We start from the raw sequence: 24,050 nt of genomic DNA, 5'->3' as shown, positions 1-24,050 counted from the left end.
GCACACAAATGGATTACGAGGCAAGTATTTGTCTATTTTAATTTGAGCGGAGCCTACTGTAGCTTACTGGCTTTATTTTAAAGGCTGTTGTATAAGGAGGACTGACTATTGCGCATACTTGCTTGTTGCTGGGTAAAACCCTATCAAAACCAGAAGATTGTGTGATATATGCTGTTGCCTAAACTCTGTCAACCTTCTAATTTCACTTTTACTTGTATTTATTTATGTATTATTATATTTTTTAAGTTATTTATTTTTCTAGTTTAACTACGTTTTGTCCTGATATTTTGTAATTTTTCTGTGTTTATATTTTGTACAATAGCCTATAATAATAAATAAATAAATAAATAATAAAGTAGTACAATTAACAGGATTTGTCTTTTTCGCAAGCAAATCGCATTTATTTAGCCACCCTGGCCAATATAGCCTACGCTTCAATTAAATGTTGGAATTAAAATGTAAATAAAATGTTGTAACGTTATTGATATCGCCTCCAGGCCTGTGACACGACAACACCACTCATTCATGCAGAATGCAATCTCGCAACAACGTTACGTCAACTGCTGTAACCTCGCTTCTCCCAAAGACCGTAGGCTTTTCGCAGCACCCGTGGGAAGCCTGGTTTCTATTGCGAATCAAAATCAACCAGTGTGATCCGGTCTAAAGCCCGTCTACTGCATCCGGTTATTTGCACGCGCACATACACGCAAGAAACGTTTCCGTATCCGGCATAGACCCAGACCGGACCAGCAACTTGCAAAGCAACTTGACCCCGGCACAGTCTAGTCAACTGGTGAGTTGAGTGCGTACAGTCAGAATCGGCGGATATAGTGAGCGGTTGCCGGTTGGTTAACCGTCCGATCTCACGAGTTGTTAATCTAACCGACGATCTGCTCATTTAGCAACGGTTCTTCTGCAACCAGTGATGAGCATTTCTTTTCTTTTCACTGTGGTCAGCCCGTCCGTGCGTGAAATTCAAATGTAACGCGGCTGCTGCTGCCATGTAAACGGAGAGCCACGAGCGAACATGCCTCCCGCACTAGGTTTACCTGTCATCTCGAAGATCAAAGGTTTTCACGTGCGTATTCTGTTTTCTATGACACATCCAAACGTGCTAACAGGCTTTATATGTTGCAGTGTTACATTTGTGGTCGAGGATATGGGAGGGGAAACAGTTTCACATGCTTGTTATTTGGGTTGATGATATTGTAGGCTACGTGTGCGTGTATTTCTGTTTATGTCTGTCACTGCAGGGAGCTCTTCGGGTCCTGAACTCCTTGCAGAGTAATGTTTTGGAACGTTTGCGTAGAAAACAAGACAGTCCAGAATGCCAGCTCCTGGATATGTACACGTTTCTCTCTCGAACAGGCCTCAAAGTGAGTATGTGTTTGTGTACAGTAGGCTACAACAGATATGTGAAACATGCACGCGATGACAAGCACGCGAAGTTGGTTACAGTTACAGCCACGAATCAGAATCTCTTTTCCCCGCCCCTTCCCTTGACCCGAATTAAACTTTAAATCCTGTACAGAGTTAGTAGTGATGATGAGATTTCTGTTATTATTTTGATTTTCTACCATTGGAAGTGTTTATGTCAAAACAAACTGATATAGCCTGGCTATTAATATATATCTTTACCATTGTAGGTGCAGGAGCTGGACAAGCTAAACATAATCCACGTGACAGGAACCAAAGGGAAGGTAGGCTCTACAGTAGGACAGCTGGTTATCACATTATCAGCCAGAAGGCCCTCATTTAGAAAGATGTGGTGTCTTTCATATAACCAGTAGTGGCAAAAGTACTCAAATGTTTGACTTCAAGTAAAGGTATCAATACTCAATAATGCAATGTAGAAATCCTCTGTAAAAGTGTGGAATTTAAAATTTACTTGAGTAAAAGTACAAAAGTATTGGCATCAAAATGTACTTAAAGTACCAAAAGTAAAAATACCCATTTCAAGTTTTCAAATGTATAGCAATCTTTTGAACATTTTCAAATGGCTGAATGAATAGAGGGATTAAGTGGTTAATGTATGTTTTGTAATAATAATAATCAAAATCTACAGAGTAATTAAAGTTTTCAAATAATTTTAATGGAGTAAAAAGTGCAATATTTGTCTCTGAGATGTTGTGGAGTGGAAGTAAAAATACTGATAATTGGAAAATACTCCAGTAAAGTAAAAGTATCTTTCCACCACCTTTCCTTTTTAAATGATCTAAATTACAGGTGAGATTACCAAAGGTTTAAATATTTTTTATACCTACCTATATATCATTTAAGTATGCTTTCTTCTTCTTCTTCTTCCAGGGATCAACCTGTGCATTCACGGAGAGAATCCTCAGGAATCATGGGCTTCGAACTGGATTTTACAGGTATTGTTATAATAAAATAATTCCCTTTTGAAATGTGCTAATTCAGTTCAAAACGTTGATTCTGTTTCAACATGATAGTTCTCCCAAGACTTATTATACAACCATGTATAAACATCCATGTGTCTGAAAACGTCACCAGGACACACTCACTGGTTGCATTCAATATTTTTAAAAACGGCAGCCCGATGTGCAAGCAGTTTTATTTCGTGTTTCTTATTAATAATTATACATCCATAAAATGTCAATCATAATGCAGATTAATAAACACAAGGTTTGTGACAATTTAGAGCAAACGGCTTCAACCTGTTATGATGTCGCACTTTGCCCCACTTGGCATTGGCTGTCTGTATACAGTATGTCAATGATTAACCTCTGTTGTTGTTTGTGGAGTCACATGGACTATTGTAAAGATAATCACATGGCAAGAGTTTATCTGTATGCTCTGAGAGGCTGGTAATATTACACCAATCTGATGTCCACTTTGTGCAAACATTTGTTTTTAACCATTAAAACCGGGAAAGCATTGCTTGGGCCAAAGTCATGTGAATATAGAGGGTGTGTTATTACACAAATGTGTTTCTCAGCCAAGACTTCTAGAATGAAGAAAGCAGAGTGTTGAGTTTGCATTGGGATTGTGCACAAATGTTCCACCATTTCCACAGATTTCTTTTAACTTTATCCCTCAGAGATACAAAAAACGCTTTATAAAATGCCTGATTGCCTGTCTGGCCACTTTGTACCAATTCCTGCATTAGTCAGACCTGATCCTCTACAATACATATTAGAGCAGGGGTGTTCAACGTTTTCAGGCCAAGGACCCCTTAGTTGAGAGAGAGATGAAGCAGGGACCCCCACAACCTTTTCATAGATTCCATATTGTTTCATCTTTTGACAGCACAATCATCAGTGTATTTTGGATTCATGTCAATTTGTGTTTTCAGATATTTAACCACTTGTCAATACATATAAACTTGAGCTTTCACTCTGTACTTAGTCTGCTCTTAGCCGATCTGCTCTTAGCCGATCTACAAGCTCACAACGCCTCGCGCTGCGAGGCGTTGTGAGCTTGTAGATCTGCTATTTTTGGCTAAAGTTCTCAGAATATGGATGCTAGGTTTCAAGTGGTTAATATAAAAAAGGAGGAAAAAAATGTTTCTATCACTCAAAGATTTGGAGGACCCCCTGTAGTAACTCTGGGGACCCCCTAGGGGTCCCGGACCCCCTGTTGAAGACCCCTGTATTAGAGGATGGTAAACTGGCACGCTCGGCTGACATTGTTTAGTGTGTGAAACGACCTCGTGCAACAGGTTATTGTTCACCTGCATCAAATTATTCCCCATGCTCATTTAAAAAAAATGAAATGGTTTGAATTGTCTAGGTTGGCGCTGGAAATGAACTAAGGGACCACTGTTCTATTGTTTGACAAGTGTACTCTCTTCTTTACATCTTCTTAAGCATTTGTCCAGATGTATTGAGTTTCCAGCATCCAGGCAATTCTGGAAAGTGTGCTACTGCTAAATCATTCTCTCGAGACAGAGTCATGATAGCTTGGGCTTCTAGGAAAGGAAGAGGGACAACCCAAGTGGGCGTTCCCCTTCCTTTGATGATGGCTTGCCAGATTGCCGCTAAATGAACTAATAATCTTCCTGTCATTGTTTAACCCATTTAGGCCTAGAATTATTGAATGCTTTAACTAGTGAAAAATAGCAGATATACAAGCTCACAGCGCGGCACCGAGTGCCGCGCTGCGAGCTTGTAGATCTGCTATTTTTGAAAAAGTCATGAAAATGTGTGCAAATCTGTGAATATATGTATTTTCAAAGCAAACGTTTGTAACTAAAATTTTGCTTCTGGGGGGTCCCGGGAACTAGATATTTTGAGATGGAGGTCCGTGGCCAAATACATATCATTTTGGGGGTCCTTCACATGAAAAGGTTTGAGCACCACTGACATAGTAGTCTCTCAAGTACAGACTAAAGCTGGCCGCACACTAGCCGATAATCGGGCTATTTAATTACCCTCCCGACAATCGGGCTGCCACCGACTGAAACGGGCCCGACAATCGGGCATGAACGTCGTCTAGCGTGAGGTCTCACAGATCCACTCGGAGCCCAGCCGAGTGGCTCGGAGGACGATCGGGGGTAGCCCGACTCTTTTCAAACATGTTTGATATTTTCCTGGACCAGTACTGGTCTGGAAGACTGGAAGAGCAGCAGGGGACTGAGAGAAAATAGGTACAGCAGCCGCTGATAGACGCAAGTCTCTGAGCATACATCTGACTGAGTGACAGATCCATCTCTTTTTTTTTTCTCTCCACCTCTCCCTCTGCCTCTCACTCACTCACTCACACACACACACGCGCGCCCGCACACAGACACACTTTTCATAGCGTCCGTCCGTCCATCAGGTTGTATCATGAATGATTAGGATTTAAATTAAAACTCAACGGCAGCGCATATCAAACAAAGAGAAGAAAGACTGCGACCAGCACACATCCCTTGCAAGTAGGTGGGACGTTCGCGAACGAATCGAGTATTTTGAACGGCTCTTTGAAATGAACGATGGGATCCGGTTCGCAGTAGGGAGCCGTTCCTTTCTAATGAACAGTGGTGGGAAAATAGCCTACTGCAATCAATGTGGAAATACTCTGCCACAAGTAGAGGTTTTTGGAATGTTAATATACTTGAGGAAAAGTACAAACGTATTGGTATCATTCAACATTTAATTAAAGTAGCCTACAGAGAGTACCAATAGGCAATAGTAGAAATTAGGCAGAATGTCCTGTTTCACAGATTTCCCAATGAACAAAATGTAGAAAAATCTTTTGAAAATAGCCGATCTACAAGCTCACAATGCGTGCATTGTGAGCAATTTTCAAATGGCAGGTATGTAGGCCTACCTATATGGCAGAAATAAATGTAGACCTATATAGGGTTGAAGTTATTTGTAATTATAATCAAAATCTACAAAGTAACTAATGAGCCAGTCTTTTGAACGGCTCTTTGAAAGGAACGGATCCCAGAGATCCGGCTCGACTTCAAAGAACCATAAATCCCGTCAAAGAAGTACACGCTCATCCTGATCTACAAACCTACAACGTTACACGGAACAGACACAATTTGGTCTTGGAGATCTTGTTCTGGGTGCGCTACACAGTCATACGACTAATCATAAATCAGGCACCATGAGAAGGACGGAGCAGCACTTTAACGCAGGAGAGGGGATGTCAGAGTTGGATGTACATGAAACGTGTCAAAGTGAACTCATAGTATCATCAAAATAGGACACAACTTCCATATTGAAGCTTTTTTCTTTCCGTTGCGTGAGGCGGTGTTGTGTGTTGAGTCAGTGGATAACGTCATGTGTTTGTATGTGCGTGTGCGTGCGTGTTGCAAAGCACAGCTCTCAGAACAGCCCCCGTGGCATCTTGTATTCATTATATTATTTATTATTGCTATGTTCGAGCCCGACTCAATCGGGATAGAATCCTCCTGTAGCGTGCGGAGCGCCCGACTGTTCAAAACGGCTAGTCTGAGCCCGTTTAGATTATCTGGTAAAATAATCTGAAAAAATGATCCTGTAGTGTTTAATTCTACCCGATTCAGTCGGGCCCGATTATCTTGTAGTGTATTGCCAGCTTAACTGAGCTCCAGTTTAGTGAAAAGGACCTTTTCTTTGACGATGGCTGGCCAGATTGCTGACATGGAAACATAGGTTTTCAAAAAAACTTAGAAGGATTCAAAAGACACTTATAGAATCGGGTAAAAATTCTAATTTTCACAATTTTTCAAAAATAGCAGATCTACAAGCTCGCAGCGCTGCACTCGGTGCCGCGCTGTGAGCTTGTATATCTGCTATTTTTCAATAGTTAAATCATAAAATAATGATACACAAAATGTGTACCCGTTCTAAATGGGTTAAACTTGCTGATATGGATTGGACTGCACTACATCTGGAAGAGTATTAACGCTAGGAAACATTTGTAAACACTGTTTAACCCAGATCTGTTTATCCCACAGCTCTCCACACCTGGTTCATGTCAGAGAGAGAATACGCATAAATGGACAGCCGATCAGCCAAGACCTTTTCACCAAATACTTCTGGGAAGTCTATGAGCAGTTAGCTGTGACAAAGGTAGGTTTTATAGACACCAGTTATCAAAATCATGATTTACTGTATTTATCCAGTGCTGTGAATGTACAGGAATCTTTTTATTTAGGGACAAAAACGTTGAAAACATTTACACATAACCATTGCACACATGCACGTACAGGCAGATAGAATGCAAGACATCACATACACGTACTGTATGAGTCAAAAGACAGTCCAAGCCTTACAATACGGTAGGCTATACTGTACGTACTGTACAGCATTATACAGCCATGGTTCACAGTAGAGTTGATCCACTCACTTTAATATCTGTTATCTACTGTCAATTTATGTTATCAAGATGTTATGCAATACTTATGTGTATTTTCCTATCCCCCCAGCAGCAGCTAATCTCAGTCTGTCTTTCACTGTTATATGAGATACTTAAAGTGTGGTTCCTGTGGAAATAAGTAAAGTCTCAGCTTTCTAGGATCTCCTTTTAGTTGACCTTGTGTGGTTCCTGTGGAAATAAGCCTCGGCTTTCTAGGATCTCCTTTTAGTTGACCTTGTACCAGTGATTTGTATTGTCATGAAACTGTACTTGTTTTCTATTGCAAACTTCTAATAAATTCTTCAATCAATCAATCAATTTACAAGTTTCCATCTGCATATACCGGTAGTGTATTTTTGAGATATTGAGCATAACTAGCCTGCCCAAAGCTATTTGGTTTTCGTTTCTTTTGTTCTTATCTTTTTTTTCTTTTTCTTTTTGCTTTGGCAGATTTGCTTGTAGATCGTCTATTTTCACTATTTGGGAAGAGTTATGAAAAATGTTTTTAGCCTATAATGCCCCCAAAAGGGAACTGCTGCCGGTTAAAGGTGGTTAACCAGTGTTGCTATGGTTCAACAGGAGGACCATGGAGGAAGCATGCCTTTCTATTTCCAGTTCCTCACGTTGTTGGCCTTCCACGTTTTTCTCCTGGAAAGGGTGAGGATTCAGTTGCACGCACACACACACACACGCACGCATGCACTCAACAAACACTCCACTGTCCCTAAACGACTGGTTTTCAAATTGGAGGGGTCCTGCTTGGGTGCCACCGGCAAAAACAGGGACAATTTAAACCCTTAACCTCTATTTTATTTCTTTGGCTGTTTGATAATAGTCGAACTACAAGCCAAGCTCACATCGCGTTGCAATATGTGAATTTATAGATCGGGTATTTTTAAAGATTGTTGACAAATATTGACAAATCCTCTTTTATGGGGGCTCTCTGGCGCAAAATCCTTTCAAATGGGGCTCTGTGGCCTAATACATATACAGTATTTGGGGGTCCTTGAAATTGAATAGCAGAAAAAAGGGGGTGTCCCGCACATTGTTTTCACTTAACAAAAAATGTATTTCGGTCACTCGGACCTTCATCAAGAAAGGGTCCTTGAAATGAAAATGTTTGAGAACCACTGCCCCGTGCAGCAGCATACCACGCATACCTCCCACAGCCGTGTACCAACATATCGTATCGCTACAACGACGGAGCCCTCCGCCCCGAGGGGCCGAACCCCACTCACTGACATGCCTCTGTGTGACAGGTGGATTTAGCGGTCATTGAAGTGGGGATCGGAGGCCAGTATGACTGCACAAACATTGTCAGGTAGGACTTGGCGGCCATTGAAATGCATTTGGAGGATGGGATCCGTAGGCCTTCTGAAGGTCGGTCAACAATGTCCTTGGTTCACAGGAAGCCCTGGGTGTGTGGCATCTCGTCTCTAGGCATCGACCACGCCGGTTTGCTTGGACACACCGTGGAGAAGATCGCTTGGCAGAAGGCTGGCATATTCAAAGTACGTGATTCAAAATATGGAATATTCTTTTCCCCCACTTTTCTAAAGTATATCGTCACTGTCTGGCCAAAACCTCTTAACTCCATTTTGGAGGTTTTAGATTTTTTGGCATGAATCAGGGCTATTGAACACCCTTTACATCTGAGTGTTGGTTGAAATAATATCGAACCAATGGAAAGTAGTAAAAAGTGCTTGGGACAAAACCTCCTAACTCCACACTTTCTGCTAAACCAGCTAACTCCACCCGATTGGCCCTCTCTTTTTTTCATAAATATGTGCTATTGAACACCCTTTACGTCTGTGTGTTGGTTAAAATAATATTCAACCAATGAAAAGTAGTAAAAAACAAAACCTCCTAACTCCACTTGAGCTCATTTTCCCGAAAATGAACATTTTGGAGTTTGGAGGTTTCGGCCCGACAGCAGAGATATGATAACATATATAGAATCATTTTGTCAACTTTTCTAAAATATTTGATAGAAAATAGAATATTTCTTCTGATACCCTGTCTGTGTCTCTAGCCTGGTGTCCCAGCCTTCACTGTCAGGCAGCCATCAAGCCCTCTGAGTGTTCTGCAGGACAGGGCTCAAGAGATCGGGGTGAGATGTCTTCACTCTTGATTTCAGCAAGGCTGTTGAGCTCCAGCAAGCCTGTCTGTACTGTGTATATATGAACTGAAAGAACTCCAGTTCATTCATTGTTTTATGGATAAAGAGGCTGTTCTCATTTGCGTCGTGAGCTATGGATATGACTGTCATTACATTTAATTGAAATTTAAAATGCAAACGGTAACAGACATCAGAGATCATAACCTTTGGCCATACAAATATAGAGAACTGAGGCTTGCTTTGACACACATGACCAGAACATCCACTAAACCAGTGGTTCTCAATCTTTTTTGGCTGCAGTACCCCCTTACACTAGCCTGACACTCAGCCTGAATTGACATTTCGTTAAAACAAAAAATTTAAAGGGGTGTGGCTAGCGATTCAGGGTCTGGAACTAGGCTACCCTTATACTGATTTCCGAAGCCAAGTACCCCTTCCCCTGACTACAGCAAAATTGACATCAAAGATCCAGTTCCAATGCCAATGTTCAAAATTAAACAGCATGGCAAATAAACATTGCTTTCCATCCAGTTCCAACAGTTAATACTGGTCAAGTTATTGATGTAATTTGGTTTAGAAATGTACAGTTCAAACAAACTCTGTCAATGTTTTATCATTAACCATAAAAGTAAAACACATGATTATTCCCATTTTCTAGTTTTTCTCACATACTGTACGCCCTGCAGTATCCCTGCGTACCCCTAGGGGTACACGTACCCCCATTTAAGAAACACTGCACTAAACAATAACCATACAGCAAACTACAACTGTGGAGAATATGTACAGTCTTAACACAAGACAAGCAAAACTACCTGACAATTATGTGTACGATAACCATAAACTCTAGACAACGCATTCTCACACCTAATTCCATCAGCGATGTAAGAACCTGCAGTTCCAGTTTATGGGCTGCCTAAAGCTAATCTCTTAATTCGTAACTAACAAACGCGTTGTTTGCTTTTTCTATGTGTTTGTAGTGTCCTCTGTGGGTGTGTCCAGAGCTGGAGGAATATGAATCTAAAGGCCCGCCTCTCTGTCTGGGCCTGGCCGGACAGCACCAGCACGGGAACGCTTCACTGGCCCTGCAGCTCAGCCACAGCTGGTTACTGCGCCAGGAGGCGGAGCAGAGAGGTGGAGTCAAGGCTGTCACCATGTGACATTTTACATGACGATTAATTGTCACTCAAATAATTGGCGATTTAACGATTTAATTGTGTTTTTGACGTTGACAATTACATTCCTGTTTGGCTTTTAGGCTTTGAAGTTACACATGGCAGATATGACACATAACCTAAATATACAAAGAAATTACTGACATATTTGACAACTTTATACTTAAAAAAGAACATTGATAGTGGAAATAGCCGATCTACAAGCTCACAACGCGTCGCATCGCGACGCGTTGTGAGCTTGTAGATCTGCTATTTCCACTATTTTTGACATGGAAACGATTATGACGATTATGAAAGATAATCACGATTATGTAAAATAATCACGATTAGACGATTTTGTAATAATTGTGACAGCCCTAGTGTGACCTTGAATCACCCCTTGGCAAAATGCCAAATACAGCGACTATATCAATTCAAAGTTGCTTTATTGGCATGGGAAAACATACATTTACATTGCCAAAGCAAGTGTCAAAGCATAATAAAAACAGTTGAAAATGGGGAACATATTTAGAGTTGGAGGGGGTACAGCATTGCGTAAACAGAGTACAGTATATACAAGGTATGAAGCTTTTGGAACAAATAGCAGCATTTATTTATTTTTATCAATACATAATATATAGTATCATATCTATATAATATCAATACAAAGATATAATTAGCTGACTTAGTATATCATCATTGTCGGGTGAAAACCTTTTATGTCCAAAACCGTTCGTTTTGCGTTTATCATTTAAAAAATTATTTAAACTAGTAAAAACAGACGATCTACAAGCACACAACGGCGTTGTGTGCTTGTAGATCTGCTGTTTTCACTACTTTAGTGCAACGGCCTTGTATGATGAAGCAGGGCTTTACTTTGCGAAAGAACGTACAAATTTGAAACTTGGAGATACGAGGTTTCCGCCCGACAACGACGATATACAGGTCTGAAACAATTGAAGTGCTATCGCTGCTGCTTGACATCCTGCTGTATTAATACAGCGCATGACTTTCAGGGAAACCTTTTATTTAGTTGTGTAATGTTTAGAGCTTTGTTTGAATGGCATGTTGTTGAAAACATCTTGATAATTTAATATTCCCTATGCGCTCCTTGGTTGCCCTTTTAGGTTGCTTGTGAATGGTTTTACATATTGATCTCATAGTCGTGTATTTTGATACATTTGCGATATTTTTATAAAAGGTACTATAAATATTAATAGTTGAGATGCTCAGGCTCACCGATTCTGTTCCTTGCAGAAGGATTATACTCGCCACCAACACCAGAGCAGAGACTGGGCTCCCAGGCAACTGCGTTCCAGCTCAGCTCGACGATGCAGAAAGGTGAATAGGAGCTTTATAACCTGGCACATGTCTCCATTCAGAGTTTACTGTTTGCCATGGAAAATACTAGCAGCCATACATAACTGTGTCCTAAGGCGGGGGGAACACAGCTGGTAAAACCACTGTGGATAAAAAAAGTACCTGATTAAAGTGTCTCTCCACTCTCCCTTCTCTCTCCTCTGTCAATCTTTTTCAGTTCTTTCCTTCCTTATGCCCCCTCCTCACCTTTTTGAGCGGTGGTAAACCGCTCCTAAGAGTGGCTGTGCGTGTGTCTGTAGCCACCTTTCTTCAGCGTTATGCCTTAGCAATGTGTTTTCCTCAGCGTTTTGCCATAGCAATATGTGTGTGTGCGTAGCCAAATTACATCATATTACATCACCAATTATCTGTAGCCATTATCTGTAGCCACTTTTCCTCACTGTTTTGCCATAGCAATGTGTTTTCCTCAGCGTTTTGCCATAGCAATATGTGTGTGTGTGTGTGTGTGTGTGTGTAGCCATATTACATCACCAATTACATCCTAGACTTATATCCTAGTCTTTTTCCTCAGCGCTTTGCCATAGCAATGTGTTTTCCTCAGCGTTTTGCCATAGCAATATGCGTGTGTGTGTAGCCTGTATCACATCACCAACTAGAAGCAGTGCTCTTCCGAGCACAGGTCTCCACCAGGCCAGGCGTCCTGGTGGTGCTACTGTATAATAGGCCAATGTAAAAAGGCTGGCATATGTTCTTTACCTTAGACCTTTCATGGCAATCGGACACTGCATGCATGATTTGAGGCATTGTGTTCCAAAAATGTGTTTTGCTAAAGTCTACCTGCTGGTGGCGCTATAACAGGCCAACGTGAAAAGGGTAGCATTTGTTCCTTGACATAGTGGGAATATGTGTGGCAAATTTCACGGTAATCGCAAGCTGAGTTGATGATTTGAAGCATTTTGTTCAAAAACGGAGCAATCCTGCAAACTTTGGAAGCCAATATTAGCCAATTAGGATGGAATATGAAATATCAGACAGATCGGACTTGATCACATGACTATAGAGATACTGTGTACCGATTTGCATGATTTTTGGATAAAATCTCAAGGAATAATAGGAAAAATTGTGTTTTACATAAGTTGGCCTCCTGGTGGCGCTATAAAAGGCTGATGTGAAAAATGCAGGGAAAGGGTGTTTCTTTGGCCTCTAAGGAGTGCGCTTACAAAGTTTAAAACTGATCGGTGGAGTTATAGGTAAAACCACAAATCGGCCTGTTATAGCGCCACCATGAGGCTGATTTAAAAAATTTGAAGTGGCATTTCTTCCTCGACCTAGTGGGAACGTGTGTGCGCGATTTCATGATAATTGCACTTTGCGTTTGGGATTTGAGGCATTTTGTTCAAAACGGCTCAATCCTACAAACTTTGGAAGCCAATCTTAGCCAATCAGGATGGAATATGCGAAATCGGACTGATCGAGATGTCGAGATACTGCCTTCCGATTTGTAAGATTTTTGGACAAAATCTGTAAGAGTAGTGCACAGAAATGTGCACTAGGTTGCGCTAGAAAAGGCCCATTTGAAAAATTTAGGGCAGAGGTTCTAGATTGGCATCCAGGGAATGTGTGTGTTCACTTTGGCAGCGACCGGGCCAACGGCGACTGAGATTAGGTGCACACAAACTGCGAGGACACACGGACGGACGGACGCACGCACGGACGGACGGACGGACGGACGGACGAAGGGGAAAACATACTCTCCCCCATGCCTTCGGGCCTGGTGGAGACAATTACCAATTGAAGACGTTATGCAAGCACGACCACGCTCACTTCACATTGGGTGTGATTTTTCTTATCCTTCTTACTCTTCCTCTTCTAATTTCATCCTTTCTCCCCTCTGCCCACCTTACCTGCATACATTCCCGCTATCCTGGCATGTTACCCCTGCTGTATTGCTCCTCTCTCCCCTTTTTATGACGTCGTTCCCCTCTGTTCATGATCTCCTCTCTCCTCCTCTCCAAGGACTGCAGGAGACAGAGTGGCTTGGCCGGAGTCAGACGGTGAGGCACGGCCCCGTGACCTACTACATAGACGGGGCTCACACCACAGACAGTATCCAGGCCTGTGCCCGGTGGTTCACACAGGAGACGCAGCGGGGGGACCTGTCGAGGTGAGACACAATTTCAATTCAAAGGAGCTTTATTGCAGGGTTCCCACGGTCATGGAATTCCCGGAAATATTTTGAAATTAGAAAAATATTTTTCCAGTACTGGAAACGTTTTGGAATGTATCAAGGGTCCTGGAAGGTCCTGGGAAAAATAGCTATGCATTGTCTTTGGTTATTGATTTTGTTAATACCTCTGAAATGACAAATTAAACATGGGCCAAATTGTCAAATATTAGAGACAGAAATTGTGAAAATAGCAGGTCTACATGCTCACAACGCCTCGCAACGCAATTTTCACAATAGAACCGTGTTATAAATAATTCCTCAACTCTTAGTGCTCGTCAGGGTGCCGGGTCCCCAGTTAAAACATGGTTATTTCGGGGGTCACGGCCTGAAAACACTACACTACCTGTCTTTGGGCATTGCGCATAGGAGTAAGCGACCTGTTATTGAGCTGAATTATTGTTATATAGTCCTGGAAATTGGGTTAAATATTCTGGAAAAGGTTTGGAAATGAATTGGTAAAAATGTGTGGGAACCCTGTTTATTGGCATGAGAAAACATACGTTTACATTGCCAAAGCAAGTGTCACAAATAAAATAAAAACTGTTGAAAATGGGGAACATATATACATTAGGAGAGGGTACAGCATTGTGTAAACAGAGCTATGTCGCATTGTGACATTTTATATATATACAGGGTATAAAGCTTTTGGAACAAATAACAGCATTATATTTTCTCAAAATGCATTTAAAGGTAACAGCTCTGTTTCATACTGTATATGTGCAGAGACACACACCCTAGTTTACAGAAGTCTGATTGTCCTTTTTTTGGTCTTAAAGGTGATACACCATGCATTTAAAAAGTATATGTCATATTGTTTATGTCCCAAAAACGTTTTTCAAAAGGTTTGAGGCTAAATTACCACTCCTGAATAGAGAGCCTCTCTCATTTTTGAATGGCTCTCAGAGCATTTCAGCTGCAGTAACACCTTTGGCCTGAACTGCGCCACCCTCCCAAAATCTTTTTGAAAAAAAAATTTTTTTTTGAAAAAAAAAAAATCTTTTGAAAAAAAACTTTTTTTTGAAAAAAAAAAAAAATCTTCAAAAACGGCCGATGATGACGTCACAATCGGCAGCAAATCTGGACAGCCTGTTTTAAGAACCCGTGGGATACTTTTAACCTTTGCCTTCTCAAAACCAGAGAAAGACACAACAGTCAGAAATGGGACTTTGTGAGGATAGAAGGTGCTAGTGGGACCCCAAAAAAAGGTTTTAAAATAGGAAAAGTGAAATTTCATGGTGTATCACCTTTAAAGGGATATTTCACTTTGTTTGGGGACATTTCAACGTCTATTCAGGCTTTTGTGAGCACACCGGACGGTTTGTTGCTTGATTCAGTATTTCGATATTTTATATTCATTTCATTTTTAACATTCTTTCCAAGGATGCAAGTCATTCTTTGCATTCTGGTATTGAGAAAAACAAAAGTTATTTCCTCTCATTCAGGTGCAGAACATCGCCATCTGCTGGCTATCACCTGTAGTCCATACAGTGTGTTCACCACTTTCAAACATGTTTGGGGTCATTTACCCATTTAGAACGGGTACACTGTATAGTGTATAATTATTTTATGTTTTAACTATCGGTGCCGCACTGTGAGCTTGTATATCTGCTATTTTTGAAAAATCGTGAAAATTTGAATTTTGACCAGATTCTAGTGTCTTTTGAATCCTTCTAAGACTTTTTGAAAAAGCTATGTTTCTATGTCAGCAATCTGGCCAGACATCGTCAAAGAAAAGGTCCTTTTCACTTAACTGGAGCTCAGTTAGTCTGTTCTTGAGAGACTACTATGTCAGTGGTTCTCAAACCTTTTCATGTGAAGGACCCTCAAAATGATACTTATTTGGCCACGGACCCCCATCTCAAAATATTTAGTTCCAGGGACCACCAAGAAGCAAAATTTGAGTTACAAACGTTCGCTTTGAAAATACATATATTCAAAGATTTGCACACATTTTCACGACTTTTTCAAAAATAGCAGATCTACAAGCATTCAATAATTCTAGGCCTAAATGGGTTAATGTCTACTCTGGCTTTTGGGAGCACCCCAGACAATTTTAAGTTGATTGATTCAGTAAATTGTATCACACACGCCCCCTTCCTATACTGAATCAAGCAAGACATTATAAATAGATTCAGGCACTTTCAGGATAAATCAATGTAAAGTTTATTTTTCTTGCTTGCTCAACTGTAACAATTTGATTGTCCACTCCATGCCCCGCTTCTTTAGTCCTCTTTTTGGATACATTTAATTCAGCAATAATATATGTGAGCTTATACTATATCTTGAGGATTGACACTGGTGAGCTGTGGTCATTGAATAATATCTTATGGTATAGCACAAGCCAACAGTTTATTGTTTGCGATTATACAACCTTCTCATTATATTAACGGTTGGATGTCAAGACAACGATGACTCAAACTTATTATGAGATTTCATTCCACAAAGACAAACATCTAGTTTTGACAAAGTCATTATAATTATTTTTTGCCCAGTTGTAAGCTGATGCCGTTAACATTACCTTACATTATGTTTTAATGTGTATTAGACAGGTCTAACCCTACAATCTTTCGATAAAAGGGTATACCAAACTTTTCTCAGTTGATTCTAATGTATTTTGTCCTGTAGAATCCATTTCTGCCATGTAAATGTTTGTATTGTGCATAATTAACGAGATAATTAGCATATTGACTCAAATATGCTAATTATCTGATGACAATGACAATGCATATCTTTTCATGTCTTTTCTTTTGAGTTCTATCTCCCCTCTTCCTCTCCCTCACCGATGTTGTTTTTGACAGCAAATTTTGATTTCGTTTTATAGTCTTTTGAATAACATTTTAATTTAATTTTAGTCATAATTTAGTCAACTGAAAAGTTTTAGTTTTAGTCTAATTTTAGTCGACTAAATATCATACGTTTTTAGGCGACTAAATCTACAGTTGATTTGGTCAACTGAAATGTATTTTGGCAGGCCTTGATGGCAAAATAAATAAAAAATGACTGATTTTACACTTGGTTGTGTGCTGAAAATAGCAGATCTACAAGCTCATAACGCGTCGCAGTGCATTTAGTTACAGAATGATTTAGTCAACTAAAATGTATTTTGGCAGGCCTTGATGGCATCATAATGACTGATTTTACACTTGGTTGTGTGCTGAGAGCAACCAAACATAAAATGACTCTCTTCTCCACTAGTCCCTCCCTAACGTTTTAGTCTAGTTTTTATTTTATTTATGAAAGTGTCAATATATTTATTCTTAACTTTAGTCATCACAGCTTAGTTTTTATTTCGTTTTTATTTAGTTTTCGTCAGTGAAAAAAACACAGTCGACTAACATTTTTCGTCATAGTTTTAGTTGACGAAATCAAACGTCCCTCACTCACTCATTCACCTTGTCTCTCTCTCTCACTCATTCACCTTGTCTCTCTCTCTCTCTCTCTCTCTCTCTCTCTCTCTCATTCTCTCTCAAACAGGAGTGGTGGTATTAGAGTTCTGCTGTTCAACACAACAGGAGACAGGGACTCCGCTGCCTTGCTCAAACTTCTAGTGGTGAGCGTTCAAGTTCAGCATATGTCAATCAATGAATGTATGATCACTAATTGACCACAGTCTCACAGCGGCCATAACCAAGTCTGATGGCTCACAACAGAATATGGTCAATAGGACATGTAGTTTTGCCTCAAGGCAGATATAACACAACAACAACACACGTGAATAAAGACATCAGTGAAGGAACAAAGATGGCTTGGTGAATACGCCTTTGGAGAGAGTAGTAGTAGGTTGAATGACCAGAGAAGTGGAAGCAAAATCTGTATCGGTATTGTACTAGCTGATACATTGTACAGCTGAACACACACACACACACACACACACACACACACACACACACACACACACACAGTATATTCCATCTTCTCTACCTTCTGCTGAAGGTAAAATGTAATAGTGTTTTTTTATGTTTGACAATAATTTGTTTTACAAAATCTGTCTGTTTTTCTGTATGTTGCAGCCTTGCCAGTTTGACTATGCCGTTTTCTGCCCCAATATAACTGAACAGAATACAAACATCACAGGTAAGGTCATGTTAACCACTTAAACTTATTAGGGGTGTGAAAGAATATTCTTTATTCGAATATTCGTTCGAATGTTAACAATAAAAGAATATTCGAAAGTAAAATCTTGAGCTTCGAATTAATTTATATTTAATTAAAAAAAATCTACCGCACTTCTCGCGAGATTCTGGGCGCATGGAACGTTAAAAGGTCCCTGGTCTCGCAAGGCAGAAGTCTCCATTAGCTGCTGCAAAAGTGGGCTGATCTACAAGTCCACAATGCGTCGCTGATCCAATACGCTGTGGGCTTGTACATTAAGGGTGCCTATTTAGCAACACCGTCATACGGCGAAGAATAAACCTCCAGCTGCTTAACTTTCCATTCACACTGTCACTGCATGGCCGTCGTCCGCTCCGCGCAGGGGAGGGGAGCTCTCTCCATTCCGTCGACGGTGGAGAGATGCACTCGCCTTGCAGTGCTTTTAAACTTGATTCAGAATGATTAACGAGTCTATCTGAAACGGGCGACGCATTTGGTAGTGACGGGAAGCCGGACAACGAGACTTCTCCACCGAAAAACACAAAGCATGGATTTCTTCTCTCACGAGTTATTCTCCCCGCACGCAGCCACGGTAAAACTCCCTCCGTCACACTCTTGTAGAAGTTGTAGACTACCTAATTTGGTTCAAACCAAAACATACTCCATTGGTGTGATTATAATTGCTCGTTTCATGTCGTGGCTGTTCCAACTCCATCACAGGCTGCTGCTGTGAGTGTGAGTGTGACGCTTCGCAACGACGATGCTATGCTGGCAGCTGCGTGCACACAGACATCAAACGGGGCTTGAGCCCCTGCCCTTTTAAGAGAGAATTGTCCGCCAAAATGCCCTTTTAGAAATGTCAGCCCCTGCCTCTCTTAACATTCTTTGCACGGCACGTCCCTGACCAACGCGGACCTGGCTGCACGACCGCGACTGTCTCTACAGTTTACAGTTTAGGCATTTTAGCAGATGCTTTTAATCCAAAGCGATTTACAATAAGCAGATAGCACATCACAATAATAAACACGTTAATATGTCAGTACACCAACAGCAATATAACAATGCAAATAAAATAAATAATTAAAGAAAAAGGTTTCTTAAAAAAAAAAGAAAAAAAAAAGATTAGAATAAACAGCTTCGAATTGCGAATGCTTCGAATTATTCGATATTTTCGAATATTCGAATTTATTCGAATCAACGGTGGATTTTCGGCCGAATATTCGAATGCTATTTTTGGCACATTTTCACAGCCCTAAAACTTATATACTTGTATTTTGGCAGGCCTTGATGGCATCGTAATGACTGATTTTACACTTGATTGTGTGCTGAAAATAGCAGATCTACAAGCTCACAACGCGTTGACGCGTTATGAGCTTGTATATCGGCTATTTTCAGCAGGCAACACCTGAGAGCAACCAAATAGTGGGAGAAATATGTAACAAAAATAGGATAATGTGTTCACTTCCGGCAGAAAGCGTGAAAATTTGCACCTAGGGGTATTTTTGTTCGCTGAATTCAACAATTGACGGATCCAAGCACTTTTCCCATGGGATCTGGTGGCTCTAATTCACTTACCATACAGGGAAAAAAGACCCCCCAAAAAATCTTCCTTAAGTAGCATGTGAGGGGTCTATCTAGGGGTTTTTGATGATTCTGAATCCATTGAAAGCATTTGTTTTGCATGAAAAAACATTCCTTGGGCTAAAAATGGACCCTACAAAACTTCGTCATATGATGATGAATAGTGAAAACAATCTACACGCCTAACAATGCATTGCATTTTGATACCTTAATGAGCTTGTAGATCTGCTATTAAAGTAGAACTTAAAGTAGAATTTATTTTCTTTACATCATTGTTTAACCACTTAAACCCTATATGCTTAGTAAAACGGAACTTAGTTGGCTCTGTATTCATTACTTGGTCTGCTATTGTTTCCTTCTATACCAAATCTCTGCACCAGAAATGGCTGATCTACAAGCTCACAACGCATCCTTACCGCAACTTGTTGTGACCTTGTAGATCAGCTATTTCTGGCCTATGTTCCCCCCCCAGAATAGGGGCTGCTAGCTTTCAAATGGTTAAAGACATTGGAAAAATAAATAAACCAACACTTTCATTCTTTGTCCTTGACTGAATTACAATTACAACAATAAAAATTTGACGTAGAAACAACTCGTGCAAATGGAACAGCAATGAAAAGTGCCATTTTTAACAGAACGGGTACACATTATTGTGTATCATTATTTTATGCTTTAACTATTGAAAAATAGCAGATATACAAGCTCACAGCACGGCACCGAGTGCCGCGCTGCGAGCTTGTAGATCTGCTATTTTTGAAAAATCGTGAAAATTTGAATCTTGACCCGATTCTATAAGTGTCTTTTGAATCCTTCTAAGATTTTTTGAAAACCCTATGTTTCTATGTCAGCAATCTGGCTAGCCATCGTCAAAGAAAAGGTCCTTTTCACTTAACTGGAGCTCAGTTAATCTGTTCTTGAGAGACTACTATGTCAGTGGTTCTCAAACCTTTTCATGTGAAGGACCCCCAAAATGATATTTATTTGGCCACGGACACCCATCTCAAAATATTTAGTTCCAGGGACCACCCAGAAGCAAAATTTAAGTTACAAACGTTTGCTTTGAAAATGCATATATTCAAAGATTTGCACACAATTTCTTTTTCAAAAATAGCAGATCTACAAGCTCGCAGCGCGGCACTCGGTGCCGCGCTGTGAGCTTGTATATCTGCTATTTTTCACTGGTTAAAGCATTCAATAATAGGCCTAAATGGGTTAACTGCTGTTCCAACGACAACGAGAGCGACGTCTCACGTGTTTCTCATGCCCTTCCCTCATTAGCGAGCTCTCCCACAGTTCAGAGCAACTCGAGCACGCCCGCGGAGCAAGTGTTAGCCCGTTGCCTCGACAACCAGAACAGCTGGCAGAGTCTGAATGGGCCAGAAGAAGCTCCTCAGCTAATAGACCAACCCAACCATCGTCATCACCATCAGCGCCATCCGGTGGCCAACTCCAGGACTCGCAGCCTGGTCTTTCCGTGCATCCTCAGCGCCCTCCAGTGGATCGGCCAGGGAAGAGACCCGGTCCTCCTGGCTCCTGGGATCCCATCAGAGCACTCCTCCACAGACTGGGCCAAGGCTGTGAGCGCCGCGCCGCACATCTCCGTCCTGGTGACTGGGAGTCTGTATCTGGTGGGAGGGGTCCTCCAACACCTTGTCCCCTCGCTGGACTCGTGAGGAACCGTTGACTCGTGAGGAACCGTTGAATTCAAGGAAGTTAAAATATAAGGAAGGGAAACCACGTGACCGCCGGGACCGGCCATGACGCTCCTATGGGTGCCAGAATGATGGAGCCGGCTAGATCAGCTCATGAACAAACCTGGAAGAAACACTATTTATGAACGACTGAGACCTTTGTCATATAATCTGTTCAGGAATATAAAAGAAAATATATCAAAGGTATTTTTACAATCACTTGCTTTTCGATGTGCACAGTGCATAATTAAATAATAATAATAACAGTAAATAATAATCGTTTCTGTCTCCGAAGTATCGCGAGATTTGGTTCACAGACAGGAAACGGTGGATAGTCTCGCGATACTGGCACCCATGGTGAGCTTCATGGCTGGACATGGCGTATCCCCGTTGTCACGTGATGTCCCTACCTCCTATTTCCTTGGTTGGATTATTAGTGCAGGGGTTCTCAACAAGCGGGTCTGGGGACCCACCAGGTGTTCCAAATGGACCCTTACAGGTCTGTAACTCTTGAGAGTAGGGCTGTCGCGATAATGACATTTTACATGACGATTAATTGTCACTCAAATAATTGCGATTAACAATTTAATTGTGTTTTTGTCGTTGACAATTACATTTCTGTTTGGCTTGTAGGCTTTGAAGTTGCTGGTAGATATGACACATAACCTATTATACAAAGAAATGACTGACATATTTGACAACTTTATACTTGAAAAAGAACATTGATAGTGGAAATAGCTGATCTACAAGCTCACAACGCGTAGCGATGCGACGTGTTGTGAGCTTGTAGATCTGCTATTTCCACTATTTTTGAAAATATTTGAAAATATGATAATTTTTCAACATGGAAACGATTATGACAATTATGACAAAATAATTGCGATTGCGTCAAATAATTGCGATTAGACGATTATGTAATAATTGTGACAGCCCTACTTGAGAGTGTAGATATAGAAATACAACCAAGGGTACCATTTGGTTCTGTTTGTACACACTCAATTAAATTAGTTAAAATATGGTATCAAATGGGGATCCATGGACCTATAATACATATTAAACTGAAATAGAAAATCACACCAATGTGAAGTGAGCGGTGCTCACGTCACACTAGAACGTACTGTTCCCGAAGAGTTCCGGTTTACCTACAGTATTTATATTTAATTATATATATATATATTGTGATGTCAGGTGAAGCTTGACCAATCCTCTAATCCATTATATTGACCAATCAGAAAAGGGAAAATGGACACACGGCACGCACAAAGTCTCGTATGGGAGCAGCTAGCACCGCTCAAAAAGGTGGAGAATCAATGAAATTATACTAGGGCATTCACCAAATATTAGAATATCAAAGTCACTATTCAACGTTGTTCACCGAAGTCGAATATTAGCTTATTTTTTTTAGTTTTTAAGGCTTGGCTAGATAGGAAGTCATAAGAATGAGTTGTCAATGGCCCTGGTGGATGAATTTGTTAATGCTCTATACCAGAGGTTCTCAAACCTTTTTAGGCTGTGACCCCCAAAATAAACATATTTGAATTGGGGACCCCCACCCTGACAAGCACTTGGAATTGTAGGTATTACATTTAATGTGACTCGGGGTTCTGCAAATAAATATTGTGAAAATAGCAGATCTACATGCTCACAACGCCTCGCAATGCGAGGTGTTGTGAGCATGTAGATCTGCTATTTTCACAATGTTCGCCTCTTGCTTACTTAAAATTTGACAGTTTGGCCAGTCCTTTAGAATATTCGACTATTCGAATACTACTAAATATCACTATTCGTGAATGCCCTAACTTATACTAGACCTCAATCCACACTATAAAATACTCAGTGCTTATTTCATTTTATTTGGCTCCATTTGTACACTCAGAGTTATAGACCAGTAAAGGTAGTCTGCTGGAATACCTGGACCTGAAGTTGAGAACCAGTGGATTTGTGGATCTCGACCTTTCTGGCTCATGAACCTTCCCCCCCCCCCCATCTCCCCATCCCCAAACCCCAAAATGGCTGCTATACCTACTCGCGTTCCACCTGTTGCTGGTGTAATATGTGCCATTTATGGATGTATTATATGTGTTTACAAAAATCTTTACATGCACTCTTGTGCGGCCGCCTGTTGTTTCACAGTGGTCCAGCGGAGGGCGCTGCAGGGCTTGTATTGTACCTGGTGACGGAGGAGAGGTATCATGTTGTCTAGGTGTAATGTTAGAGCTTAATAAAGCCTCTTCAGGCATGACACTTGAAAAAGTGAGTCTCTTTCTCTTATACCATGGTTCTTCAATGTTTTCAGGCCAAGGACCCCTTAGCTGAGAGAGAGATGAAGCAGGGACCCCCACCCCACAACCTTAGTCATAGATTTTATATCGTTTCATTGTTTGACAGCACAGTCATCAGTGTATTTTGGATTCTTGTCAATTTGTGTTTTCAGATATTTAACCACTCGTCAATACTTCTCCCCTCTATACCAAACCTCTTTGCTGAAAATAGCCGATCTACAAGCTCACTGCGAGGCGTTGTGTGCTTATAGATCTGCTATTTTCGGCGAACGTTCTTCTCAGAATCTGGTTAAGAATCTGGCTAAAAAGGAGATTTTACACAAAGATTTGGAAGACGCCCTGCAGTAACTCCAAGGACCCCCTAGGGGTCCCGGACGCCCTGTTGAAGACCCTTGTCTTATACTTTTTTTTTTTGTCTTATCAGGTTCAGGTTCAGGTTTATTAGTCAAATGCATATCCATACAGGTATAGACATACAATGAAATGCTTGTGCCAAGAGCACTCTCAGCCTTATTACACACAAAAAAACAAGACAACAACAGGTCACCCAGGACAACCCAAAAACAACAAAACAACCATACAGTGTAACAGTGTACAGTTTAAAAACTGCGTATATTGCACATGACTACCTACGTCTCGCTTCCATCTCTTCGTTAAGCATCCTGATTGCTTGAGCATAAAAACTATTACTGAAACGGGTGGTGTGAGATTTGATGCTCTGGTAACGTTTTTTGGATGGGAGGAGATAGAACAGGGAATGGGCGGGATGACAGCTGTCCTTTAAGATGTTCTCTG

The 24,050-nt window shown here is 40.8% G+C and overlaps 1 protein-coding gene across 2 annotated transcripts; it reads left to right on the top strand.

The window, feature by feature from the left end:
* LOC308296265 (folylpolyglutamate synthase, mitochondrial-like) lies at positions 1-21,732 on the top strand. 2 transcript variants are annotated; one of them, XM_080739472.1, is made up of 15 exons: positions 1-1,078; positions 1,254-1,376; positions 1,647-1,700; positions 2,308-2,372; positions 6,392-6,506; positions 7,372-7,449; positions 8,052-8,113; positions 8,201-8,303; positions 8,825-8,902; positions 9,889-10,042; positions 11,320-11,403; positions 13,399-13,546; positions 17,084-17,159; positions 17,620-17,683; positions 20,561-21,732. In XM_080739472.1, the coding sequence occupies exons 1-15, from the start codon at positions 1,028-1,030 to the stop codon at positions 20,953-20,955; spliced, it is 1,650 nt and encodes a 549-aa protein (XP_080595598.1). In that variant the 5' UTR covers positions 1-1,027; the 3' UTR covers positions 20,956-21,732. The 2 variants fall into 2 exon arrangements, with proteins under 2 accessions (XP_080595598.1, XP_080595597.1); XM_080739471.1 differs by having other exon boundaries at positions 1-1,376.
* Positions 21,733-24,050: the final 2,318 nt, after the last annotated feature.

The sequence above is a fragment of the Nannobrachium achirus genome (genome assembly GCF_963921795.1).
Source record: "Nannobrachium achirus genome assembly, chromosome: 12".
NCBI classification, from domain to species: domain Eukaryota; kingdom Metazoa; phylum Chordata; class Actinopteri; order Myctophiformes; family Myctophidae; genus Nannobrachium; species Nannobrachium achirus.
The sequence above is the reverse complement of the archived record's forward strand: the minus strand, read 5'-3'. Positions and strand labels throughout refer to the sequence as shown.